Raw genomic sequence first — 22,147 nt, 5'->3', positions numbered from 1 at the left:
ATCATCTTTGTTACCAGGTGGCAATCAAAATCATAGACAAGACACAACTGGACGAGGACAACCTTAACAAAATTTACAGAGAAATTGAAATTATGAAACTTCTGAAACATCCCAACATCATACGTCTTTACCAGGTAAGGAATTTTATCAAAACCTATGTGATATCTCAAAATAGAAACGTATTTACCAGGTAAGGAATTTTATCAAAACTTCTGTAATATCACAACATCATACAACTTTACCAGGTAAGGAGTTTTATCAAAACTTCTGTAATATCACAACATCATAAAACTTTACCAGGTAAGGAGTTTTATCAAAACTTCTGTAACATCCCAACATGATACCTCTTTACCAGGTAAGGAATTTTATCAAAACTTCTGTAATATCTCAAAATACAAACATGATGTAATACAGGGAGATGGATATGCCAGAAAAGGATATTTTAAAAGAAAATGTATGTAGATTTGTTTTAGTTCTACCATAAAAAATGTGATTTTATGATAATGATTAAATATTGCTGACAAAAAGGAATAAAAGCTAGACGTGCATTTGAGCTTAGAAATCTTCTTATTAAAGGAGAAAAAAGACTGAAATGGTCTGGTGTTAACTTCAATATTTCAATTTATCATAGCCATCGTGTTTTGTCCGTTATCGTGCACCATCCACCATGCGTAAACTTTCCATTCAAACGACTTCTTTTCAATACTCCAAAGGCCCAGGGTGCTGTTACTGGTCTTGCAGCATGATGGGATGAAGGACTACCAAGTTTGTTAAAATTAATGACCTTGACATACTTTCAAGATCACAGGGATGAAATATGTTAAAATCTTCAAACAACTTCTTCTCAATAACCAAAAGGCCAAGAGTGCTGATAATGATCCTGTAGCATAATGGGATGAAGGGCTACCAAATTTATTTAATTGAATGACCTTGACTTACTTTCAAAGTTTCTGGTGTCAAATATGTCAAAAAAATTTGTAACTACTTCTATTCAGTAACCAAGGGGCCCAGGGTGCTGATATTGGGCCCATAGCATGTTTGATAAAATGAATGACCTTGACTCATTTTCAAGGTCACCAGAGACAAATGTGTTAAAATCAAAAGGCCCAGAGTGTTGATAATCGGCCTGTAGCATGCTGGAATGAAAGATTGACATTTTTTTTTCTTTTTAAAGGTCGCACGGGTCAAATGTGTTAAAATATTCAAACAACTTCTTCTCAATAACAAAAGGTCCAGGCTGTTGATATTGATATTCAAGATCTCTTGCATCAAGTGATATTAAAAATTTCTCTCAACAACCAGGAGGTTCGGAATAATGGCATTTTTGTAGTAGCATTTATAAAGGATATGATTTCAAGTTTACAGAAAATGTTTTTATGAACCAACAATGTCTTCTATGTAAGCTGTAGAGTAGTTGAGCAAATTTATTTTAGGCCTATTGCACCTCTTTCATATATAGATCTTTACAGTCAGATGACTGTTAAGGTCTGTGGGCCTCTTGTAATGGAATACAATATTCAATTTAATATTTATGAAGTTCGCTGAGAGAGGAAATGGCTCCAACTGAAAAGTTAAATTTGAATATCTGGTACAAGATGAACTAACTAGAAATGCTACTTAATAAAAACTTGTCACCAATTATAAGTGAATACTGCATCAAAGGAAATAAATATATAAATGTTTTCCATATCTGTTCATTGTAAATATTATAAATGTTTAAAAACTATGTATTTTATATTTTCTTTGGACAGAAGAATGTGGTTTACAGTCATAGATAAGATTATTAACTGATTTTTTCTGTAGTTGTGTTATGTATAAATATCATTGTGTCTGAGCTTCACGACTTCAAGATCTGTACCAGTAAACATGAACCTTGACCTGATTTAGTGAACTGCACTTTTATATAGGCCAATGGCCCAGTGACTGATTTATCATGGCCCCTATGTAAACCTTCAGAGCTGTAATAACAATTGACATGCTGGATATTGCTGGTGTCATGACAATATAAATTACACCGTTATATACAAATAACCAGCTCACAGTGTTTAATGATCACTGTTGATGAAGTTAGGTCACAGATAACACATCCTTAGTGTATGATATTGATTGGGGTGGGATGGTGCAGTGTCTCTGTTCTGCTTTTGTTGATAAAGTTAACATTGTGTATTATTGATCTAGGCTCTATTGTTACAAAACAGGGTAGATCTACAACAAAGTCGATCCATTGTGTTTCATGTTTATATCTGGTTCACATGTACTCAATGTAAATTTTAATTATCTCTCATGGTCAGAAATTCTTAAAATGAAAAGTCGTCATGAAAGGTATATATATATATATATATATGTATATTTTATACCTGGTTTGTCAGTAATGTAATGTACTGATGTTGTATTTCAAATGAGACGATCAATTCTTGATCAATTTGAGCGCTTCTGTGATTTTAAATTACTAATGAATAAATGATAAATTGAAATTAAAGTGAATGTGTCTATTAGACATTAAACCCCACACCACATTATCAGCTGGCCTGAGAGAGATCTGTTCCTGTCCAGTAGAATTAGGGGCTGTTTTGGCCAAGTGGTCAAGTCACCACATTATCAGCTGGCCTGAGAGAGATCTGTTCCTGTCCAGTAGAATTAGGAGCTGCTTTGGCCAAGTGGTCAAGTCACCACTTAATAAGCTGGCCTGATAGAGATCTGTTTTTGGTTTGGGGTATGTAGTGACCAAGTGGTTAAAACCTCATGCCATCTATATCACAAGCCTTCCACCTCTAGGTTTGCAGGTTTGAGGCCTACGTGGGGGTGTTGCCAGGTACTGTCCTGGCCGTGGGGCAGTGTTTTTTCTCTTGGAACTCTAGCTTTCCTCCAAACCTGGCACGTCCTTTAAATGACTCTGGCTGCTCATAGAGCATTACACAACAGTTTAGCATATTCAGTAGAATTAAAAAAAACCACAATTATTTGCAATGTGGGAGACCTGTATGTATGAAATATAAGAAATATTTGATTGGAAATATCCCTTTAGAAAGATTCTAACAAAGTCATATTCTTGTACTTTAAAACAAAGAATCTGTTATCAGGCTTTTCAATTCCAGTACATGTACCTGCAGATTTCATGTTAAAATTGTCTTATAACATATTAATAGGGACAGTTACCCTGTCATATGCAATGATAAAAATATGTAAAATTTAGAATGACTTTAAAGTAAATGTAGGGGACCAAGTTTTTCTGGTCGGCTGTCTGTCCATTTGTCCACTGCTGTGGACAACTCCTTCAAACTCACTCACCATTTTAGGTGATTTGTCTGGAATCACTACATTCACCTCAGCAGCTTAAGATTTCTTACAGAATATTAATAAAACTTTACACAGAGGCCGACTACAACAATGCTTTAGATGAGGTCATGTGACAGATTTATGAAAGGTTAATGTCAGCACCACAGTTACAACCTTATATAAGTTTGTTGAACACCATCACTTATTTTTAGCTCACCTACCTCATAGTGTAAGTGAGATTATGCTGTGGCGTGGTGCCTGTTGTCTTTCTGGCATGAATTTTTACCCTTTAATTGACTCCTAACTATCTAAAAAGGTGCAGTTGTATTCTGAAATGAAGACCAAAGAGCTTGAAAATTCCATCATTGCTTGTAACATATCATTTTGTTTGTTTGTCTTTTTAAGGGATTTTTGCAGCAAAAAGGTGACCTCCTTCAAGATTGAAATTATTTTAATTAGCCCTTGAGAATTCCATTTCCAATTTGCCAATTTTCTCACTAAAATGAGCCAAAGAAAGACCCATATATATATGTAGTATGATGAGGTATATGATGTTTTGTATAGATATAAAAGTTACAAAAATATAAACTCATCCTATTGAAGTTGTTTCTTTATAAGCTAGAGAACAGGTAAGTAATACAGGTCCTTTATGGCTGTTGTCAGGAAGCTGACTGCATATTCTTGCTTATAATAAAATCATGTTTTTGTGTCTAGAATATCAATTGTTGTAAGAATATCTTAAATTGAATGAGTTATGTCAGCAGAGAACTGATCAGTATCTTTCTGTATATATTATGTTTATAAGGAGATAATCATTATATGCATGCATGTATTTTGTATTATATTTGTAACGTACCTGTCAATCTTGGTATAGGTGATGCAGACAGAGCGTATGTTATACCTTGTCACCGAGTACGCTAGTGGAGGGGAAATATTTGGTAAGTAAGTCATGGCTTTGTGATCAGCTCTCAATCGAATGATTAATGAACGTTGTCATTTATACAATTAATATTTCTGATTACATTTCAATTTTTTTTGTGGCTGAAAATATTGAGACGTAAGCAATTTCAGAATAATTTTTCTTTTTATGATGTAATGATGTTAGGGTTCTGATGAATTTGTGACTTTTCACATGAGTTATATTAATAACAAGGTTGACAGTTTCTCAATATATGGGGAAGCCAATAATTCTGTAGGTTTGATTTAGGTTAGCGCACTATTTCTATACGTCACCTCAACTGAAGGTCAGAGGTCGTTGTTCGGCACTCCCTACCCTTAGCAGTTTGTGTGTCACAGGAAACTGAGAATTTGATCTGTGTTGTCCTTGTTGTATCTTCTGACCTCCGTCTACCTGAAGGAGACCACATCACAAAATGACCTGGGCTATTTACGGGATGATTCACCCAGCATACAAAGTTTTACAATATGGAAAACTGCACACAGTAGATGCTGTTCTTTTTCTATGGTTCAAAGTTTCTGCAGTTTTAACAAAAGCTTGAAAGAAACTAAGGCGTTTTTGTGAAAGTCAAAATACAGTCTAACCTGTCATAACGGCCACCTTAGTTAAGACGGCCACCTGCTTATAATGGCCGTTTTCAGACCCTCCCAATCGATTTTGCTCATTAATGATACCTAATTTAACGGTTACCTGTCTTATGTGGCCAGTGGCCACCCTTTTCATCCCCAAACTCGCAATCGAACCTCGTTTAAACGGCCGTTTTGACCATAAGTCATTTGACAAGCTTTCTTGACTGCGAATCACGTTTTCTCGCCACATGAACATTCCTACAAAGAAAACAGCTGATGGCACGTAAAGACAATTCTCTATGCTTTTTATATTGAGTTTGATTTCATTTATGTCATTGGTATACACAATACAGGCTTATTATCACTATTGTGGCAAATCACTTCAAAATATGAGCAGCAAACAAAAAACTTTAACTCTTGAAGAGCGCTACAATGCACTTTCGATGCTTGAGACTGGAAAAAGTGCACGGGTCGTTGCTAAAGACCTCGGTGATGGCAGGACACAAATTCTCCAAATATTAAAAAGAAAAGTCGAAATTTTAGAAGAAATAGAAAATAATGTGTGAAAGGAAAAGTAAAAGACATAAATCAGGAAATGAAGGTATTAATGATTTAACATAGAAGTGGTTCAATACTGGCACGCATTCGAGAGGAGGACACGGATTGTGAATCAGAGGAGACAGATGATATCGAAACTGAATGTGACAAGAGTGAAGTCAATCCAATTATGTTAATGAATGATTTTATTGATTCTTTGGCAAAAATGAAAAAGTTTGTAATACAGGAGGGCAAGTGTGATACTCTGTCTTGTCTTATGGAGAATGACAATCTGATAGCAAATGAATGTATTGACAGCCATTCGAAACAATCGGACATCCGTTCTTTTTTTCAATAGCTTCATTAAAACGTGTACATGCCTTCCTTTCAGTTTTTTTCTTTTGTAGTTATAGTTGTGTCATAAAATAAAGATTGGTCTGTCTTCAAATTACTTGCTAACAAGATAATAAATAATAACAGATGATGTTTTATATCTTATTATTAAACGGTATTCAAATGTCAATGTGGAAATTGCCGCAACTTGGGTTCGAAAATAAGAAACCTCAATTAAGAGGCCACCTCTCTATAAAGGTCACTTTTATAATTTCCCGACAGTGGCCGTTTAATACAGGTTAGACTGTATGTAGTTTGTTTATTAGCCCACCATCTATCTAATAGATGAGATACTGCTATATCTGAGGAAGTACTGGATGGATCCTTCTGATATTTCATAGATATTGGTTTCCCTTGGTCCCTAGTTGTGCATTGTACCTTTTTTGGACTGATTTGAAATCAAGGTGGCCCACAGGCAGCCATCTTGGATGTCGACAGTAATACAGCACAAGCATATTGTCCATTATCCACCTGTAACTGACTGCTATCTAATAATACTTTGGGATCTTTTTCAAATGATATTTGCTAATAGGTGCTTAATAAAAATATCATGTGCCATCATTGAGTACATTCAATAAAGACCAGTTCATGAACATTTACACCTGTAACAAACAAAAAAAAATAAACAAATCTTCAAGAACTGAAAACAGATCCTCAAATGGTGGGCGCCAAGATCCCTCTGGGATCTCTTGTATGATTTTGTTCTTACCTTGAAACAGGTGAAAATTAGATTAACATTATTTACGGAATGTGACTTTGTGATATAATACAAGGATGTAAATGATGTGACGACCTTTTAGTTCTAGCTGACCAGGTACATAGGACCTGTGAGTTAATATCGTGGCCTGACCATCCCTCAGTTTTCTCATCTGTCATTGATCATTAAGTTATGTTTGTCTCTGTTTGTAGTTTAATAATCTGAAACATAATACTTCGATAATAGTGACATATAAATAAAATCTTAATTTGAAAACTAAATTAATGAAACATGGCCAAATTCTAAACACAAAAGCTTTCCAATTAAGGTCATTAGGGCCATCAGCCGATGAAAGACAGCGATCCTAAAGGAAACAACATCAAACAAACTAAAAGGTAAAAGACAATTGCTAAAAATGTTGAATGGCTATATTATCACAAAAGATTAAAACAGTTTTCCAAAGGGATGATTGAAAATAAATGAGGAGAATAAGTCGAGGTGCTCAGGAAAGAGTAAGCTTAATCAACAATATAGGCTACAGGAATCTTTGTATTTATTCAGTCAGTATGGGACAGACATCAGTTTTATTCAGATTGATAATGAGAGCAAATATTGAAGGTCAAGGTCATAATTACTATTGATTCCATCTTTTATACCGTTTTGTATAAGATAAGAGATTTTTATGTTTAGTTGATATTTTGTTTCTCTTGTTCATTAAAATTAATAATTAAATATAGAGTAGAAATGTGATCGTTTGTTTGAGGTAATAATTAGATTGAGTAATAAGGCAGGTGCTTGATGTAGCTTGGCTCGTTAGCCTGTTATTGTTTACAGTCTCTATGAACACTTGTATGTTCTAATGTTTTACCTGATCGATCATGTCTATATATATGTATATATATACCTATATATATCTATGTATATATATATATGTATATATATGAATATATCTAGATATATATGATATATATATATATATGTATTTATATGAATATATGTAGATATATATGAATATGTCTATGTATATATATGTATATGAATATATATTATTTACAGGTGCTAGGAATACATTTATGTTATAATATTGCATCTGATAGATCTTCAAATATAAAAGTTGAATTCTTTGTGTCCGGTGAAATATATTAGAATAACTTAAAACAACATGTCAAATTAAGCATTAGCACTTTCATTCCTAAATTTTCATTATACTTAATAAATTGCCTAGATACAATGTCTGTGACGTAATAACAAGACGTCATAATTGATTGGGAGATTATATGTATGTATATATTGTTAGCACCTACTTATCAGGTTTGCCATTAAACTAACTAGACAAGTCAAAGGGTCAATCAGTGACCTATAGCAGATAACTACTGTACTTAAAATATGTTGAAAAACATAATCGCATTATGAAAGAAACAGAATGTCTTTTTTCACAGTAAAACTCCTTGATAAATGTCATATCATAGGTACATCATCATATTTGTATCTCATAATTATCAATGTTGTTTTAGTACAATAAATTGTTTACACATGTAAAACTTTTAGGAGGTTTTTAGTGTGATGTTGTACAGGATTTATTTTTCCATTGTGGTTTGATGTGTGTGGTCTGTTGTCCACATCATTTAAGTCCTTTTACAGTTTCTGATATTGCTTTTTCTTGAGAATAACTCGAACGATTTATCTCAAATTTAACATTAAGGTTCCCCTTGGCCCCTGGTTGCATGCTTTTGCTTTTGGGACTTGTTAGAAAATCAAAATGGCTGACTTGACTGGTGGCCATCTTGGATTTTGACATTGAGAGATTGTTCTAACTATTTACAGGCAAAAACTTTCTCAACTTTCATGTAGGTTCTACTTGGTCCCTTGATGTGGCCTCTTGAATTGGAGACATATTAAAAAACACAAAATGGCTGACAGGAAACCATCTAGAATTTTGAAAATGAATGTTTTTTATTTCTCAAGAAGTATTAGATTGATTGTTCTCAAATGTCGTCTTCTCTTTAACTAAGCAATGCATGGCTATGTTATATATATTAGATTGGTTTAGCATCGCAAGGTGTTGGAGATTCAAACTTTTTATATTTCTGTTTTGAAGATCACCTAGTCGCACATGGTCGAATGAATGAGAAGGAGGCGAGACGAAAATTTAAACAAATTGTGGCTGCAGTGTCTTACTGTCATAGTCGCTGTGTTGTACATCGAGATCTGAAGGCTGAAAATCTTCTACTTGATGCCAACCTTAATATCAAAATAGCAGGTAAAATCAGTCAGTCTTCATCATGTACACGTCTGAGTCATTGTTTGAAAAATATTTTTTATTGGGAGCAAAAATATTGCGTCACTGTGTGGTAGTAATTTTTAGCAAAGACACCATTCTTTAATGTCTCGTTTTCATTGAACAATTTTTTTAATTGCATTTAGTACTGATATAAATGCCATCAGGTTTACATAAATTATATTTACATTTTAAAGATTATTTCAGACAATATCATATCTGTGTATTTTATTTTTATTTCAAAAGTTTTTTAAATTTGCTTCCTGATGTTTTTGTTTACTTGCACTTGAAATTTGACAGAAATTTTTTCCATCCACCTCTTTTTTTTGTTTTCTTTCAAACTTAATTTCTCTTTTGATGTCCATCCTCATACAACCCTGGTTAGTGCGACAATGTTTAATCATACTGAAACAATCCTATTAAATCTCTCTATCTCTGATTTGTAATGTTGTGCATGTGATTTATTTTCAGACTTTGGGTTCAGTAATTACTTCAAACCCGGGTCATGTTTAAAAACCTGGTGCGGAAGTCCTCCATATGCGGCTCCAGAACTATTTGAAGGCAAAGAATATGATGCTCCGAAAGTTGATATATGGGTAAGTGTTTCTATGTCTACTGAATTCAGTGGGGAAAATCTTAATGATTTCTAGTGGAAAAAAATTCATTTTAAAATAATTGAGTTGCATTTTGTTTTACAATTCAAAGGGTAAAAGGGAAGGAAATTTTGTTTTCCAGTTAATATCCTTTCATACATAAACATGCTCATCTTTGACGTAAGATAGCAATATAGCTCTATAAGATCTTTCTTCAGTGTTTAGACAACTTTTTTTATCTTTTATTACTTTTCATGGTTTGTTAGATAATGAACCTATATGATAAACTGTAAATCACTTTGATTTCACGAGCACTTAAATTCGTGAACTGATGTCACGAGTTCTTTATTTTGTGAACTGATGTCACGAGTTCTTTATTTTGTGAACTGATGTCACGAGTTCTTTATTTTGTGAACTGATGTCACGAGTACATCATTTTGTGAACTGATGTCACGAGTACTTTATTTTGTGAACTGATGTCACGAGTTCTTTATTTTGTGAACTGATGTCACGAGTACATCATTTTGTGAACTGATGTCACGAGTTCTTTATTTTGTGAACTGATGTCACGAGTTCTTTATTTTGTGAACTGATGTCACGAGTACATCATTTTGTGAACTGATGTCACGAGTTCTTTATTTTGTGAACTGATGTCATGAGTACATCATTTTGTGAACTGATGTCACGAGTACATCATTTTGTGAACTGATGTCATGAGTACATCATTTTGTGAACTGATGTCACGAGTACATCATTTTGTGAACTGATGTCATGAGTACTTTATTTTGTGAACTGATGTCATGAGTACATCATTTTGTGAACTGATGTCACGAGTACATCATTTTGTGAACTGATGTCACGAGTACTTTAATTTGTGAACTGATGTCACGAGTACATCATTTTGTGAACTGATGTCACGAGTACTTTATTTTGTGAACTGATGTCATGAGTACATCATTTTGTGAACTGATGTCACGAGTACATCATTTTGTGAACTGATGTCACGAGTACTTTATTTTGTGAACTGATGTCATGAGTACATCATTTTGTGAACTGATGTCACGAGTACATCATTTTGTGAACTGATGTCACGAGTACTTTAATTTGTGAACTGATGTCACGAGTACATCATTTTGTGAACTGATGTCACGAGTACTTTATTTTGTGAACTGATGTCACGAGTTCTTTATTTTGTGAACTGATTTAAGAAGTACTTTATTTTGTGAACTGATGTCATGAGTTCTTTATTTTGTGAACTGATGTCACGAGTACTTTATTTTGTGAACTGATGTCACGAGTACATCATTTTGTGAACTGATGTCACGAGTTCTTTATTTTGTGAACTGATTTAAGAAGTACTTTATTTTGTGAACTGATGTCACGAGTACTTTATTTTGTGAACTGATGTCATGAGTACATCATTTTGTGAACTGATGTCACGAGTACATCATTTTGTGAACTGATGTCACGAGTACTTTATTTTGTGAACTGATTTAAGAAGTACTTTATTTTGTGAACTGATGTCACGAGTACTTTATTTTGTGAACTGATGTCATGAGTACATCATTTTGTGAACTGATGTCACGAGTTCTTTATTTTGTGAACTGATGTCATGAGTACTTTATTTTGTGAACTGATGTCATGAGTACTTTATTTTGTGAACTGATGTCACGAGTTCTTTATTTTGTGAACTGATGTCATGAGTACTTTATTTTGTGAACTGATTTAAGAAGTACTTTATTTTGTGAACTGATGTCATGAGTACTTTATTTTGTGAACTGATGTCACGAGTTCTTTATTTTGTGAACTGATGTCATGAGTACTTTATTTTGTGAACTGATGTCACGAGTTCTTTATTTTGTGAACTGATTTAAGAAGTACTTTATTTTGTGAACTGATGTCATGAGTACTTTATTTTGTGAACTGATGTCACGAGTACTTTATTTTGTGAACTGATTTAAGAAGTACTTTATTTTGTGAACTGATGTCACGAGTACTTTATTTTGTGAACTGATGTCACGAGTACATCATTTTGTGAACTGATGTCACGAGTACTTTATTTTGTGAACTGATGTCACGAGTACATCATTTTGTGAACTGATGTCATGAGTACTTTATTTTGTGAACTGATTTAAGAAGTTCTTTATTTTGTGAACTGATGTCACGAGTACTTTATTTTGTGAACTGATGTCACGAGTACATCATTTTGTGAACTGATGTCACGAGTACTTTATTTTGTGAACTGATGTCACGAGTACATCATTTTGTGAACTGATGTCATGAGTACTTTATGTGAACTGATTTAAGAAGTACTTTATTTTGTGAACTGATGTCACGAGTACTTTATTTTGTGAACTGATGTCATGAGTACTTTATTTTGTGAACTGATGTCACGAGTTCTTTATTTTGTGAACTGATGTCACGAGTTCTTTATTTTGTGAACTGATGTCATGAGTACTTTATTTTGTGAACTGATTTAAGAAGTACTTTATTTTGTGAACTGATGTCACGAGTTCTTTATTTTGTGAACTGATGTCACGAGTACTTTATTTTGTGAACTGATGTCATGAGTACTTTATTTTGTGAACTGATGTCATGAGTACTTTATTTTGTGAACTGATGTCACGAGTACTTTATTTTGTGAACTGATGTCATGAGTACTTTATTTTGTGAACTGATGTCACGAGTTCTTTATTTTGTGAACTGATGTCATGAGTACTTTATTTTGTGAACTGATGTCACGAGTACTTTATTTTGTGAACTGATGTCATGAGTACTTTATTTTGTGAACTGATGTCACGAGTTCTTTATTTTGTGAACTGATGTCACGAGTACTTTATTTTGTGAACTGATGTCACGAGTACATCATTTTGTGAACTGATGTCACGAGTACATCATTTTGTGAACTGATGTCATGAGTACATCATTTTGTGAACTGATGTCACGAGTACATCATTTTGTGAACTGATGTCACGAGTACATCATTTTGTGAACTGATGTCACGAGTACATCATTTTGTGAACTGATGTCACGAGTACATCATTTTGTGAACTGATTTAAGAAGTACTTTATTTTGTGAACTGATGTCACGAGTACTTTATTTTGTGAACTGATGTCATGAGTACATCATTTTGTGAACTGATGTCACGAGTACATCATTTTGTGAACTGATGTCACGAGTACTTTATTTTGTGAACTGATGTCACGAGTACTTTATTTTGTGAACTGATGTCATGAGTACATCATTTTGTGAACTGATGTCACGAGTACATCATTTTGTGAACTGATGTCATGAGTACATCATTTTGTGAACTGATTTAAGAAGTACTTTATTTTGTGAACTGATGTCACGAGTACTTTATTTTGTGAACTTATCTCTACAAACATATTTATGAATATGTGATTTTGTTAACGCTGATTTAGAAACGACTTTAAATTCATGAATGATGAGCTATTTGAGACAGGGACTCTTCAAGGCTTCAAGACAAGATAACAGGATTAACATTGATGGCCTCAACATTGATGCCATCCAGTGCGAGGGATTTTAATTCACAATTTACTCTCCTCACTAATCAACGTGAAAATAAATACCACACGACATATAAGTGGTTTACAATATTAAAATTTCACTTTGGAACTTTTGCAGGACTTGAGTTGTATATTTTATTATGTGTGTTTTTACAGCTGGATCAACATTTTTTCATTTTTATTTTCAGAGTCTTGGAGTGGTGCTATATGTTTTAGTGTGTGGGGCGCTGCCTTTTGATGGCAACACGTTACAGAGTTTACGCGGACGGGTGCTAAGGGGAAAATTTGGAGTTCCGTTTTATATGACAACAGGTAAATATGCTTATATAAATTATGACAGATGAATTTTCTTTCCCATGGAGCTTATTATCACCCGGAGTAAAACTTTCTTTTGCATTGAGTTGAATTATTGCCTTGTTATTAACTCTCCTATTGAGCTGGATTGTCTCCCCTGAATAACCTTCTCTGTTTTCTTTGATGATACAAATTTCTCAATACAACTTTGCCCGATCCTGAATTTCACACCAGCGCAGATTTACTTTCAAGTTTGGGGTCACATGACAATTTTTGAAAATTGAAAAAAAAACAGAACACTGTCTTTGATGACTGCAACAACAGCTGTGTCAGTGCCTCATATCAAGTTATCATTGGATTGGGGCTGGGCTATGTCTCGTATCAATAATATATTGATTGCTACGCAGACTTAGATGTAGATCAAACTCTGCGATCTTTGTCATAATGGCATATCATTATTGATAACAATTCGTTGTTTGTAATTAAGGTATATGTCATTGCATTAACAATCTCATAGTCAGTGTTGGCCCTGTAAGGGAAAAGTGCTGTTTTCTTTATTTCATTTTTACGTCGTCTATCCAAATAAAATAATTCTTGTTACCACTATTTCTTGAAAAGTACTTGATAGATCTTTCTCAAATTGCATATGTAGGTTCCCCTTGGTTTCTAGTTGTGCCTCTCTTAAATTGTATACATAGGTTCATCTCTAGTTGTGCCCATCAAATTTTAAGACTCATCAGAAAAACAAAATGGCAGAAAGGTGGCCATCTTAGATTTCACCTAGTAAAGATTGTTATCCTTTTTCTTCAGAAGTATTGAATGGATATCTTTTAAAATTCATACACATGTTCCCTTTGGTCTTTCCTTGTGTCCATTTGATTTTGGGACTGATCAGAAGAAACAAAATGGCTTCAAGGCAGTCATTTTGGATTTGGCAGGTAAAGACTATCATCGCAATTTCTGCAAAGAAGTGTTCAAATGTCTTATCATAAAGAGCAAAAACAGAGAGGAGAAAAGAAGGGAAAAGATCTCATTTTCAAAAAGCAAATGAAAATCAAACAATGGTGGGCACCAAGATCGTTTTGGGATCTCTTGTTATATAATTACTGTAACATGTGACCAACCACTTAAATGTTTTATTCAAAATTGATGTAGTACTGAAGGTACTCACCAGAAGACAAAAATGTAAGCATGCATTGTTGAATTGTTAATTTCTTGTTTGTTGGAATTATTCCTTTCCTGATTATCAGGCCTTCTATTGAACAGTTTTATCAGTGAGAAGTTTCAACTCAATGTTAGATGTTGAAATTGAAGCAGAAATATAATTTGGGTGTATTATGAGATAACAGGTTCAGAACATGTTTGTTTGTTTATAGTTTTAAAATAATTATTAGATTTATCTACCGCAGAAAAAAATTTCATTTTGGTAGAACAGTAAACGTGCTTCATCAATGATTTTACCTGTGACCTCTTTAAAGAACCAATGTTTAGAAATCTAACTTGAATATTTCTAGTTCTGTTTGTGTCTATCCACTGCTATATTCGTGGTTTCACAAGTTTACAAAGGTGTGAATTCACCCAACAGGTATCTCCATGTTTCCATGGCCAAACAGCCTAGTTGACACCACTGCTGGTAATGGAGGATTGTAGAACCACGTTTTGTGTAGTGTAACAAAACCATGTTGTCATCACACACAGTCAGAGTGATTGGCTACACGTTGTATTTTAACGAGTCTAGCTGTAACTTGAGTCAAATGTACAGGTGGTTATCCTTGGTCAATGAAAAACTCACCATGATTGTCTGCTCGAGTCAGTTATCAATGCCTGATGGAAAAACATGCACCATAATTGTCCTGTAACAGGTCCAGTCTCTGCTCGAGTCAGTTACCAATGCCTGATGGAAAAACATGCACCATAATTGTCCTGTAACAGGTCCAGTCTCTGCTCGAGTCAGTTACCAATGCCTGATGGAAAAACATGCACCATTATTGTCCTGTAACAGGTCCAGTCTCTGCTCGAGTCAGTTACCAATGCCTGATGGAAAAACATGCACCATTATTGTCCTGTAACAGGTCCAGTCTCTGCTCGAGTCAGTTATCAATGCCTGATGGAAAAACATGCACCATAATTGTCCTGTAACAGGTCCAGTCTCTGCTCGAGTCAGTTACCAATGCCTGATGGAAAAACTCACCCTTATTGTCCTGCAACAGGTCCAGTCTCTGCTCGAGTCAGTTACCAATGCCTGATGGAAAAACTCACCCTTATTGTCCTGCAACAGGTCCAGTCTCTGCTCGAGTCAGTGACTAATGCCTGATGGAAAAACTCACCCTTATTGTCCTGCAACAGGTCCAGTCTCTGCTCGAGTCAGTGACTAATGCCTGATGGAAAAACTCACCCTTATTGTCCTGCAACAGGTCCAGTCTCTGCTCGAGTCAGTGACTAATGCCTGATGGAAAAACTCACCCTTATTGTTCTGCAACAGGTCCAGTCTCTGCTCGAGTCAGTGACTAATGCCTGATGAAAAAACGTTATTGTCCTGTCCAGTCTCTGCACATGCAGTCAGTGACTAATGCCTGATGAAAAAACATGCACCATTATTGTCCTGTAACAGGTCCAGTCTCTGCTCGAGTCAGTTACCAATGCCTGATGGAAAAACGTTTTGTCCAGCAACAGGTCCAGTCTCTGCTCGAGTCAGTGACTAATGCCTGATGAAAAAACATGCACCATTATTGTCCTGTAACAGGTCCAGTCTCTGCTCGAGTCAGTTACCAATGCCTGATGGAAAAACGTTTTGTCCAGCAACAGGTCCAGTCTCTGCTCGAGTCAGTGACTAATGCCTGATGAAAAAACATGCACCATTATTGTCCTGTAACAGGTCCAGTCTCTGCTCGAGTCAGTTACCAATGCCTGATGGAAAAACGTTTTGTCCAGCAACAGGTCCAGTCTCTGCTCGAGTCAGTGACTAATGCCTGATGAAAAAACATGCACCATTATTGTCCTGTAACAGGTCCAGTCTCTGCTCGAGTCAGTTACCAATGCCTGATGGAAAAACGTTTTGTCCAGCAACAGGTCCAGTCTCTGCTCGAGTCAGTTACCAATGCCTGATGGAAAAACGTTTTGTCCAGCAACAGGTCCAGTCTCTGCTCGAGTCAGTTACCAATGCCTGATGGAAAAACGTTTTGTCCAGCAACAGGTCCAGTCTCTGCTCGAGTCAGTTACCAATGCCTGATGGAAAAACGTTTTGTCCAGCAACAGGTCCAGTCTCTGCTCGAGTCAGTTACCAATGCCTGATGAAAAAACGTTTTGTCCAGCAACAGGTCCAGTCTCTGCTCGAGTCAGTGACTAATGCCTGATGGAAAAACGTTTTGTCCAGCAACAGGTCCAGTCTCTGCTCGAGTCAGTTACCAATGCCTGATGAAAAAACGTTTTGTCCAGCAACAGGTCCAGTCTCTGCTCGAGTCAGTGACTAATGCCTGATGGAAAAACGTTTTGTCCAGCAACAGGTCCAGTCTCTGCTCGAGTCAGTTACCAATGCCTGATGGAAAAACGTTTTGTCCAGCAATAAGTCCAGTCTCTGCTCGAGTCAGTGACTAATGCCTGATGGAAAAACGTTTTGTCCAGCAATAAGTCCAGTCTCTGCTCGAGTCAGTGACTAATGCCTGATGAAAAAACGTTTTGTCCAGCAATAAGTCCAGTCTCTGCTCGAGTCAGTGACTAATGCCTGATGGAAAAACGTTTTGTCCAGCAATAAGTCCAGTCTCTGCTCGAGTCAGTGACTAATGCCTGATGGAAAAACGTTTTGTCCAGCAATAAGTCCAGTCTCTGCTCGAGTCAGTGACTAATGCCTGATGAAAAAACGTTTTGTCCAGCAATAAGTCCAGTCTCTGCTCGAGTCAGTGACTAATGCCTGATGAAAAAACGTTTTGTCCAGCAATAAGTCCAGTCTCTGCTCGAGTCAGTGACTAATGCCTGATGGAAAAACTCACCCTTATTGTCCTGCAACAGGTCCAGTCTCTGCTCGAGTCAGTGACTAATGCCTGATGAAAAAACGTTTTGTCCAGCAATAAGTCCAGTCTCTGCTCGAGTCAGTGACTAATGCCTGATGAAAAAACGTTTTGTCCAGCAATAAGTCCAGTCTCTGCTCGAGTCAGTGACTAATGCCTGATGAAAAAACGTTTTGTCCAGCAATAAGTCCAGTCTCTGCTCGAGTCAGTGACTAATGCCTGATGAAAAAACGTTTTGTCCAGCAATAAGTCCAGTCTCTGCTCGAGTCAGTGACTAATGCCTGATGAAAAAACGTTTTGTCCAGCAATAAGTCCAGTCTCTGCTCGAGTCAGTGACTAATGCCTGATGGAAAAACGTTTTGTCCAGCAATAAGTCCAGTCTCTGCTCGAGTCAGTGACTAATGCCTGATGAAAAAACGTTTTGTCCAGCAATAAGTCCAGCCTCTTCAGAGTTGTATTACCTTAGCTTATTGGAGGGTAATGATCATCTAATGATATGAAGGTGTAATTTTGCATACTGATAGAAAATCCTCACATCTTGTTAAATCATTTTGGTTTCTTGTTTTCCAGAATGTGAAAATTTAATAAAACTGATGCTTACAGTAGACGCCAATAAACGTATCACGATGAAACAGATAATACAACACCGGTGGATGAAGGGTGGAGAGGATGATCCAGATTTTGAGGAATTAATAAATGAGTACAACCGACCAACAGATGTCGATCCCGACCTGGAGAACTTAAACGAACAGATCATGTCTCATATGGAGTACCTAGAAATAGATATCGACCGAGTGGTTAGGGTACGGTATCTATTTATAGATCTATATAGACTGAATGGTTAGGACACAGTATTTATTTATAGATCTATATAGACAAAGTGGTTACAGTACAGTATATATTTATAGATCTATATAGACAGAGTGGTTAGGGTAGGGTATCTATTTATAGATCTATATAGACAGTGGTTAGGGTACGGTATCTATTTATAGATTTTTCTAGAAATCGTTAGGGTATGATATATCTATTTATAGACTTTTTTAAGACAGTTTTGTTAGGATACAATATATATGTAGGTCTGTATAGAAAAGTATGAATTGCTTAAAATAGCCACCATGTTTTCATTTCAGTCGGTAAAGGAACAATGCTACGATTTCCATAGTGCCATATATCACCTGCTGTTAGATAAACTAAAGAAACATCCAAAGACAATGATGAGCAAACTACCGACCTTAGGTCCTCCAAATCTGCCCCTGGCCGTACGGACAGAACGCAGATCTAGTATTACTACTGGTGTTGGTAAGGAACCGGAAATTTGTTGACTTAATATGAAAGTTTTTAAACTCTCAATCAAAGAATATGGCTTATTATTAATATTCTTTGTATTAAATCTGACATTTATGCAGTTCACTTGCTAAAAATTCATTGATAAAATTGGATTAATATGAAATATTCTTTTTCAGAATTTTTTAGAATCATTTTTCGACTTGGTTTGACTTTTTATGAATTTGTGGTGACTTAATCCATAGATTTGTATATTGCAAAACGATGAACAGATAAAATAAAAATCAAATAAAATAGGGGGATATTCTCAATAGCTGACAAATGAACCTTCATCAAATTGAAATGGAAATACTATTATTAACATGAAGGAAAATAAATAAAAGATTTTTTTTTTTTCAGTGGAAAGAGTAGAAATACCAGTAGAAGTAGAGGTATCCAAGGAAACGGAGCCGAAGATTCCTGCTGCCACGAAAACCATGGGTGCTATACCACAAGTACAGTTTTTTAATGAAAATAACCAATTAACAGAGGTTTGTTTTACTAACATTGAACTTTTATTTTTTGTTTTTGATAAATCTATCAATATCCTGAAGACTGGGGAAAAAAAAAACAAAAACAATAATAACTTAAATGTTTACTTTCGTTTGTAGTAAAAGTAGGTCTTTCATTTTTATAATGATTTAAATCTCAAAAAAAGAGAAAAGAAAGCAAAAAATGATAAATTGACAACTTAAATGTGACTTGTTAGTTTCAACAAAAGTACTATTTGAATTAACACATGTGAATTAATTTACAAATCGTTGTTTTGTAAACCACCCAGGTTTTTGTTCACATTATACACTGATTTCATATCCTTCATTTGGAATATTTAAACTTCAGTAAGGATAAAAGTACCACAGTAATTACTATTTCAACTGGATTGTATCGTAATATTTGGTAATATTTTTAAATCAAATAGAAAGAGATAATTTCTGAGATAATCATTCCTTTGTAACAGGGTTTTGGAGATGATGAATCTCCAGAATACATGTGAATTAAGATATAAAACAAAATTCTTTATCACCAAATTGAGAAATAAATCAAAAACTTCTTTATCACCAAATTGAGAGATAAATTCAAATTCTCTCTCACCAAATTGAGAGATAAATTCAAAAATCCCTAATACCCAATTTAGAGATAAAACAAAAAATTCTCTAGCATCAAATTGAGAGATAAATTCAAAAATCCCTAATACCCAATTTAGAGATAAAACAAAAAATTCTCTATCATCAAATTGAGAGATGAATTCAAAAATCCCTAATACCCAATTTAGAAATAAAACAAAAAATTCTCTATCATCAAATTGAGAGATGAATTCAAAAATCCCTAATACCCAATTTAGAGATAAAACAAAAAATTCTCTATCATCAAATTGAGAGATGAATTCAAAAATCCCCAATACCCAATTTAGAGATAAAACAAAAAATTCTCTATCATCAAATTGAGAGATGAAACAAGATTTCTTCTTATTTGAGAGATAAAATTTAATTCTTTATCACCAAATTAAGAGATAAATTCAAATTCTTTATCACCCAATTGAGAGATAAAACAAAATAATTTATCACCAAATTAAGACATGAAAAAAATTCTTAATCATTAAGTCAAGAGATGAAACAAAATTCTTTATAATCAAATTAAGAGATAAAATAGCATTCTTATCATTGAATTAAGAGATGAAACAAAATTCTTTATAATCAAATTAAGAGATAAAATAGCATTCTTATCATTGAATTAAGAGATGAAACAAAATTCTTTATAATCAAATTAAGAGATAAAATAGCATTCTTATCATTGAATTAAGAGATGAAACAAAATTCTTTATAATCAAATTAAGAGATAAAATAGCATTCTTATCATTGAATTAAGAGATGAAACAAAATTCTTTATAATCAAATTAAGAGATAAAATAGCATTCTTATCATTGAATTAAGAGATGAAACAAAATTCTTTATAATCAAATTAAGAGATAAAATAGCATTCTTATCATTGAATTAAGAGATGAAACAAAATTCTTTATAATCAAATTAAGAGATAAAATAGCATTCTTATCATTGAATTAAGAGATGAAACAAAATTCTTTATAATCAAATTAAGAGATAAAATAGCATTCTTATCATTGAATTAAGAGATGAAACAAAATTCTTTATAATCAAATTAAGAGATAAAATAGCATTCTTATCATTGAATTAAGAGATGAAACAAAATTCTTTATAATCAAATTAAGAGATAAAATAGCATTCTTATCATTGAATTAAGAGATGAAACAAAATTCTTTATAATCAAATTAAGAGATAAAATAGCATTCTTATCATTGAATTAAGAGATGAAACAAAATTCTTTATAATCAAATTAAGAGATAAAATAGCATTCTTATCATAAAATTAAAAGATGAAACAAAATTATTTATCACTATCTGTTTGCTATTATGAGATATACTATTTGATCAGATCCTTCCTGGGATTAACGTTTAAACCCTTAGCAATACTGAACAGTCCTAGAAGGACAGCTGTATGATATAGTTTAATTCACGATTTGGCAGTACTGTATCCAATGATAAATTTGTTCGGAAGTATGCTATTGGTGTGATTTTCACTTGTAGAAGGGTGTTATACTTATAAGGAGATTCAATATTAATGGGATGCGTTATTGTGATGAACATTTTTACTGTGATCTTGTGATAGAAATGACAAGTAACATGTGTTTAGAATTTGATATCTTTTGTGTTAAACAGATTCTAATAACTTGAGTTTTTTTTATTATCTCCCCTTTTTTATTTACAGCCTGACGAAGGCAGTCAGCATTCAGATTCAGACAGTGAGGAACCATGCCCTGAAGCCTTAGCTCGTTACCTAGCAATGCGACGGCATACGGTAGGCGTTGGGGACAGTCGTCACGAGGTGCCAGAAGACGTGCGCGTCAAACTTGCCAACAATCAGCCAATCATTGCCCTCCCTCAGCCAAACTATCTTCTGCCTCTGAGTCTCTTGCCTCATATGAATCTCCCCCACACATTGCCCCAGGTACAGAACACAGAGGTCCCTAGCTATCCAAGCGGTGAACAGCATTTACTACAGCCACCCATATTATGGGGCCCAGGTAAGGGGTGATATACCAGCTTCATCCCATTTGTTCAGTAAGGGCGAATCTATCTTCAGCTCAATCCGTAGAGCTTAAGGCTAGAAAACCAGTCCAGGACCAATTTCCAGAGACAACGAAAAAATAACAATCTTTAGAATTTGAAAATAAACTGGTTATTTCTATCTTTCAGAAAAATATCCTTCAGGTTATAAATTAGCTGTTTAGATTAATTTAGTTATTGACAAACCATGAAAATCACTCACAACGAAAAAAACTTCAGATGGAAGGATCAGTGTTATGATTGTGTGTTTAATGTTTTCACCAGTGAAATGATCTCTTGGATTTAAACCAGACATGAAAGTTATAACAAACATTTCATGTTATACACTATGTGTCCGTCCTTTTTCATGTCTGTCTATCCATCCGCCTTCTTTCACTGTCCATTATTGCAGACCACAATAGAAAGTATCAATAAACTATTAAAGGGCATAAGTTCGGATTTTGTAGGATGCTTTTGTAGAAAACTATACAAAACCAGCTACTAATGGATATTGTAAACCTCATTTAGATAAAAATAAAGATATTTAATTAGCAGAAATTCTATATAGATCTAGCTCAA

At 34.5% G+C, this 22,147-nt stretch overlaps 1 protein-coding gene across 1 annotated transcript in view; it reads left to right on the top strand.

Moving 5' to 3' along the window:
- Positions 1–22,147, top strand: part of LOC132555923 (serine/threonine-protein kinase SIK3-like) — a 50,162-nt gene that overhangs the window by 7,469 nt on the left and 20,546 nt on the right. The window contains exons 2-10 of the mRNA XM_060220301.1: positions 18–134; positions 4,151–4,214; positions 8,529–8,690; positions 9,180–9,304; positions 13,018–13,141; positions 17,698–17,930; positions 18,258–18,426; positions 18,811–18,941; positions 21,231–21,546. Of these exons, the coding sequence (XP_060076284.1) occupies positions 18–134; positions 4,151–4,214; positions 8,529–8,690; positions 9,180–9,304; positions 13,018–13,141; positions 17,698–17,930; positions 18,258–18,426; positions 18,811–18,941; positions 21,231–21,546 (1,441 nt within the window). The remainder of the gene's footprint in view (positions 1–17; positions 135–4,150; positions 4,215–8,528; positions 8,691–9,179; positions 9,305–13,017; positions 13,142–17,697; positions 17,931–18,257; positions 18,427–18,810; positions 18,942–21,230; positions 21,547–22,147) is intronic.

The sequence above is a fragment of the Ylistrum balloti genome, unplaced genomic scaffold (assembly GCF_031769215.1).
Source record: "Ylistrum balloti isolate Yb309-2 unplaced genomic scaffold, AGI_CSIRO_Ybal_v1 Utg370528, whole genome shotgun sequence".
Classification (NCBI taxonomy): Eukaryota; Metazoa; Mollusca; class Bivalvia; order Pectinida; family Pectinidae; genus Ylistrum; species Ylistrum balloti.
This window is presented reverse-complemented; position numbering and strand designations above follow the sequence as displayed.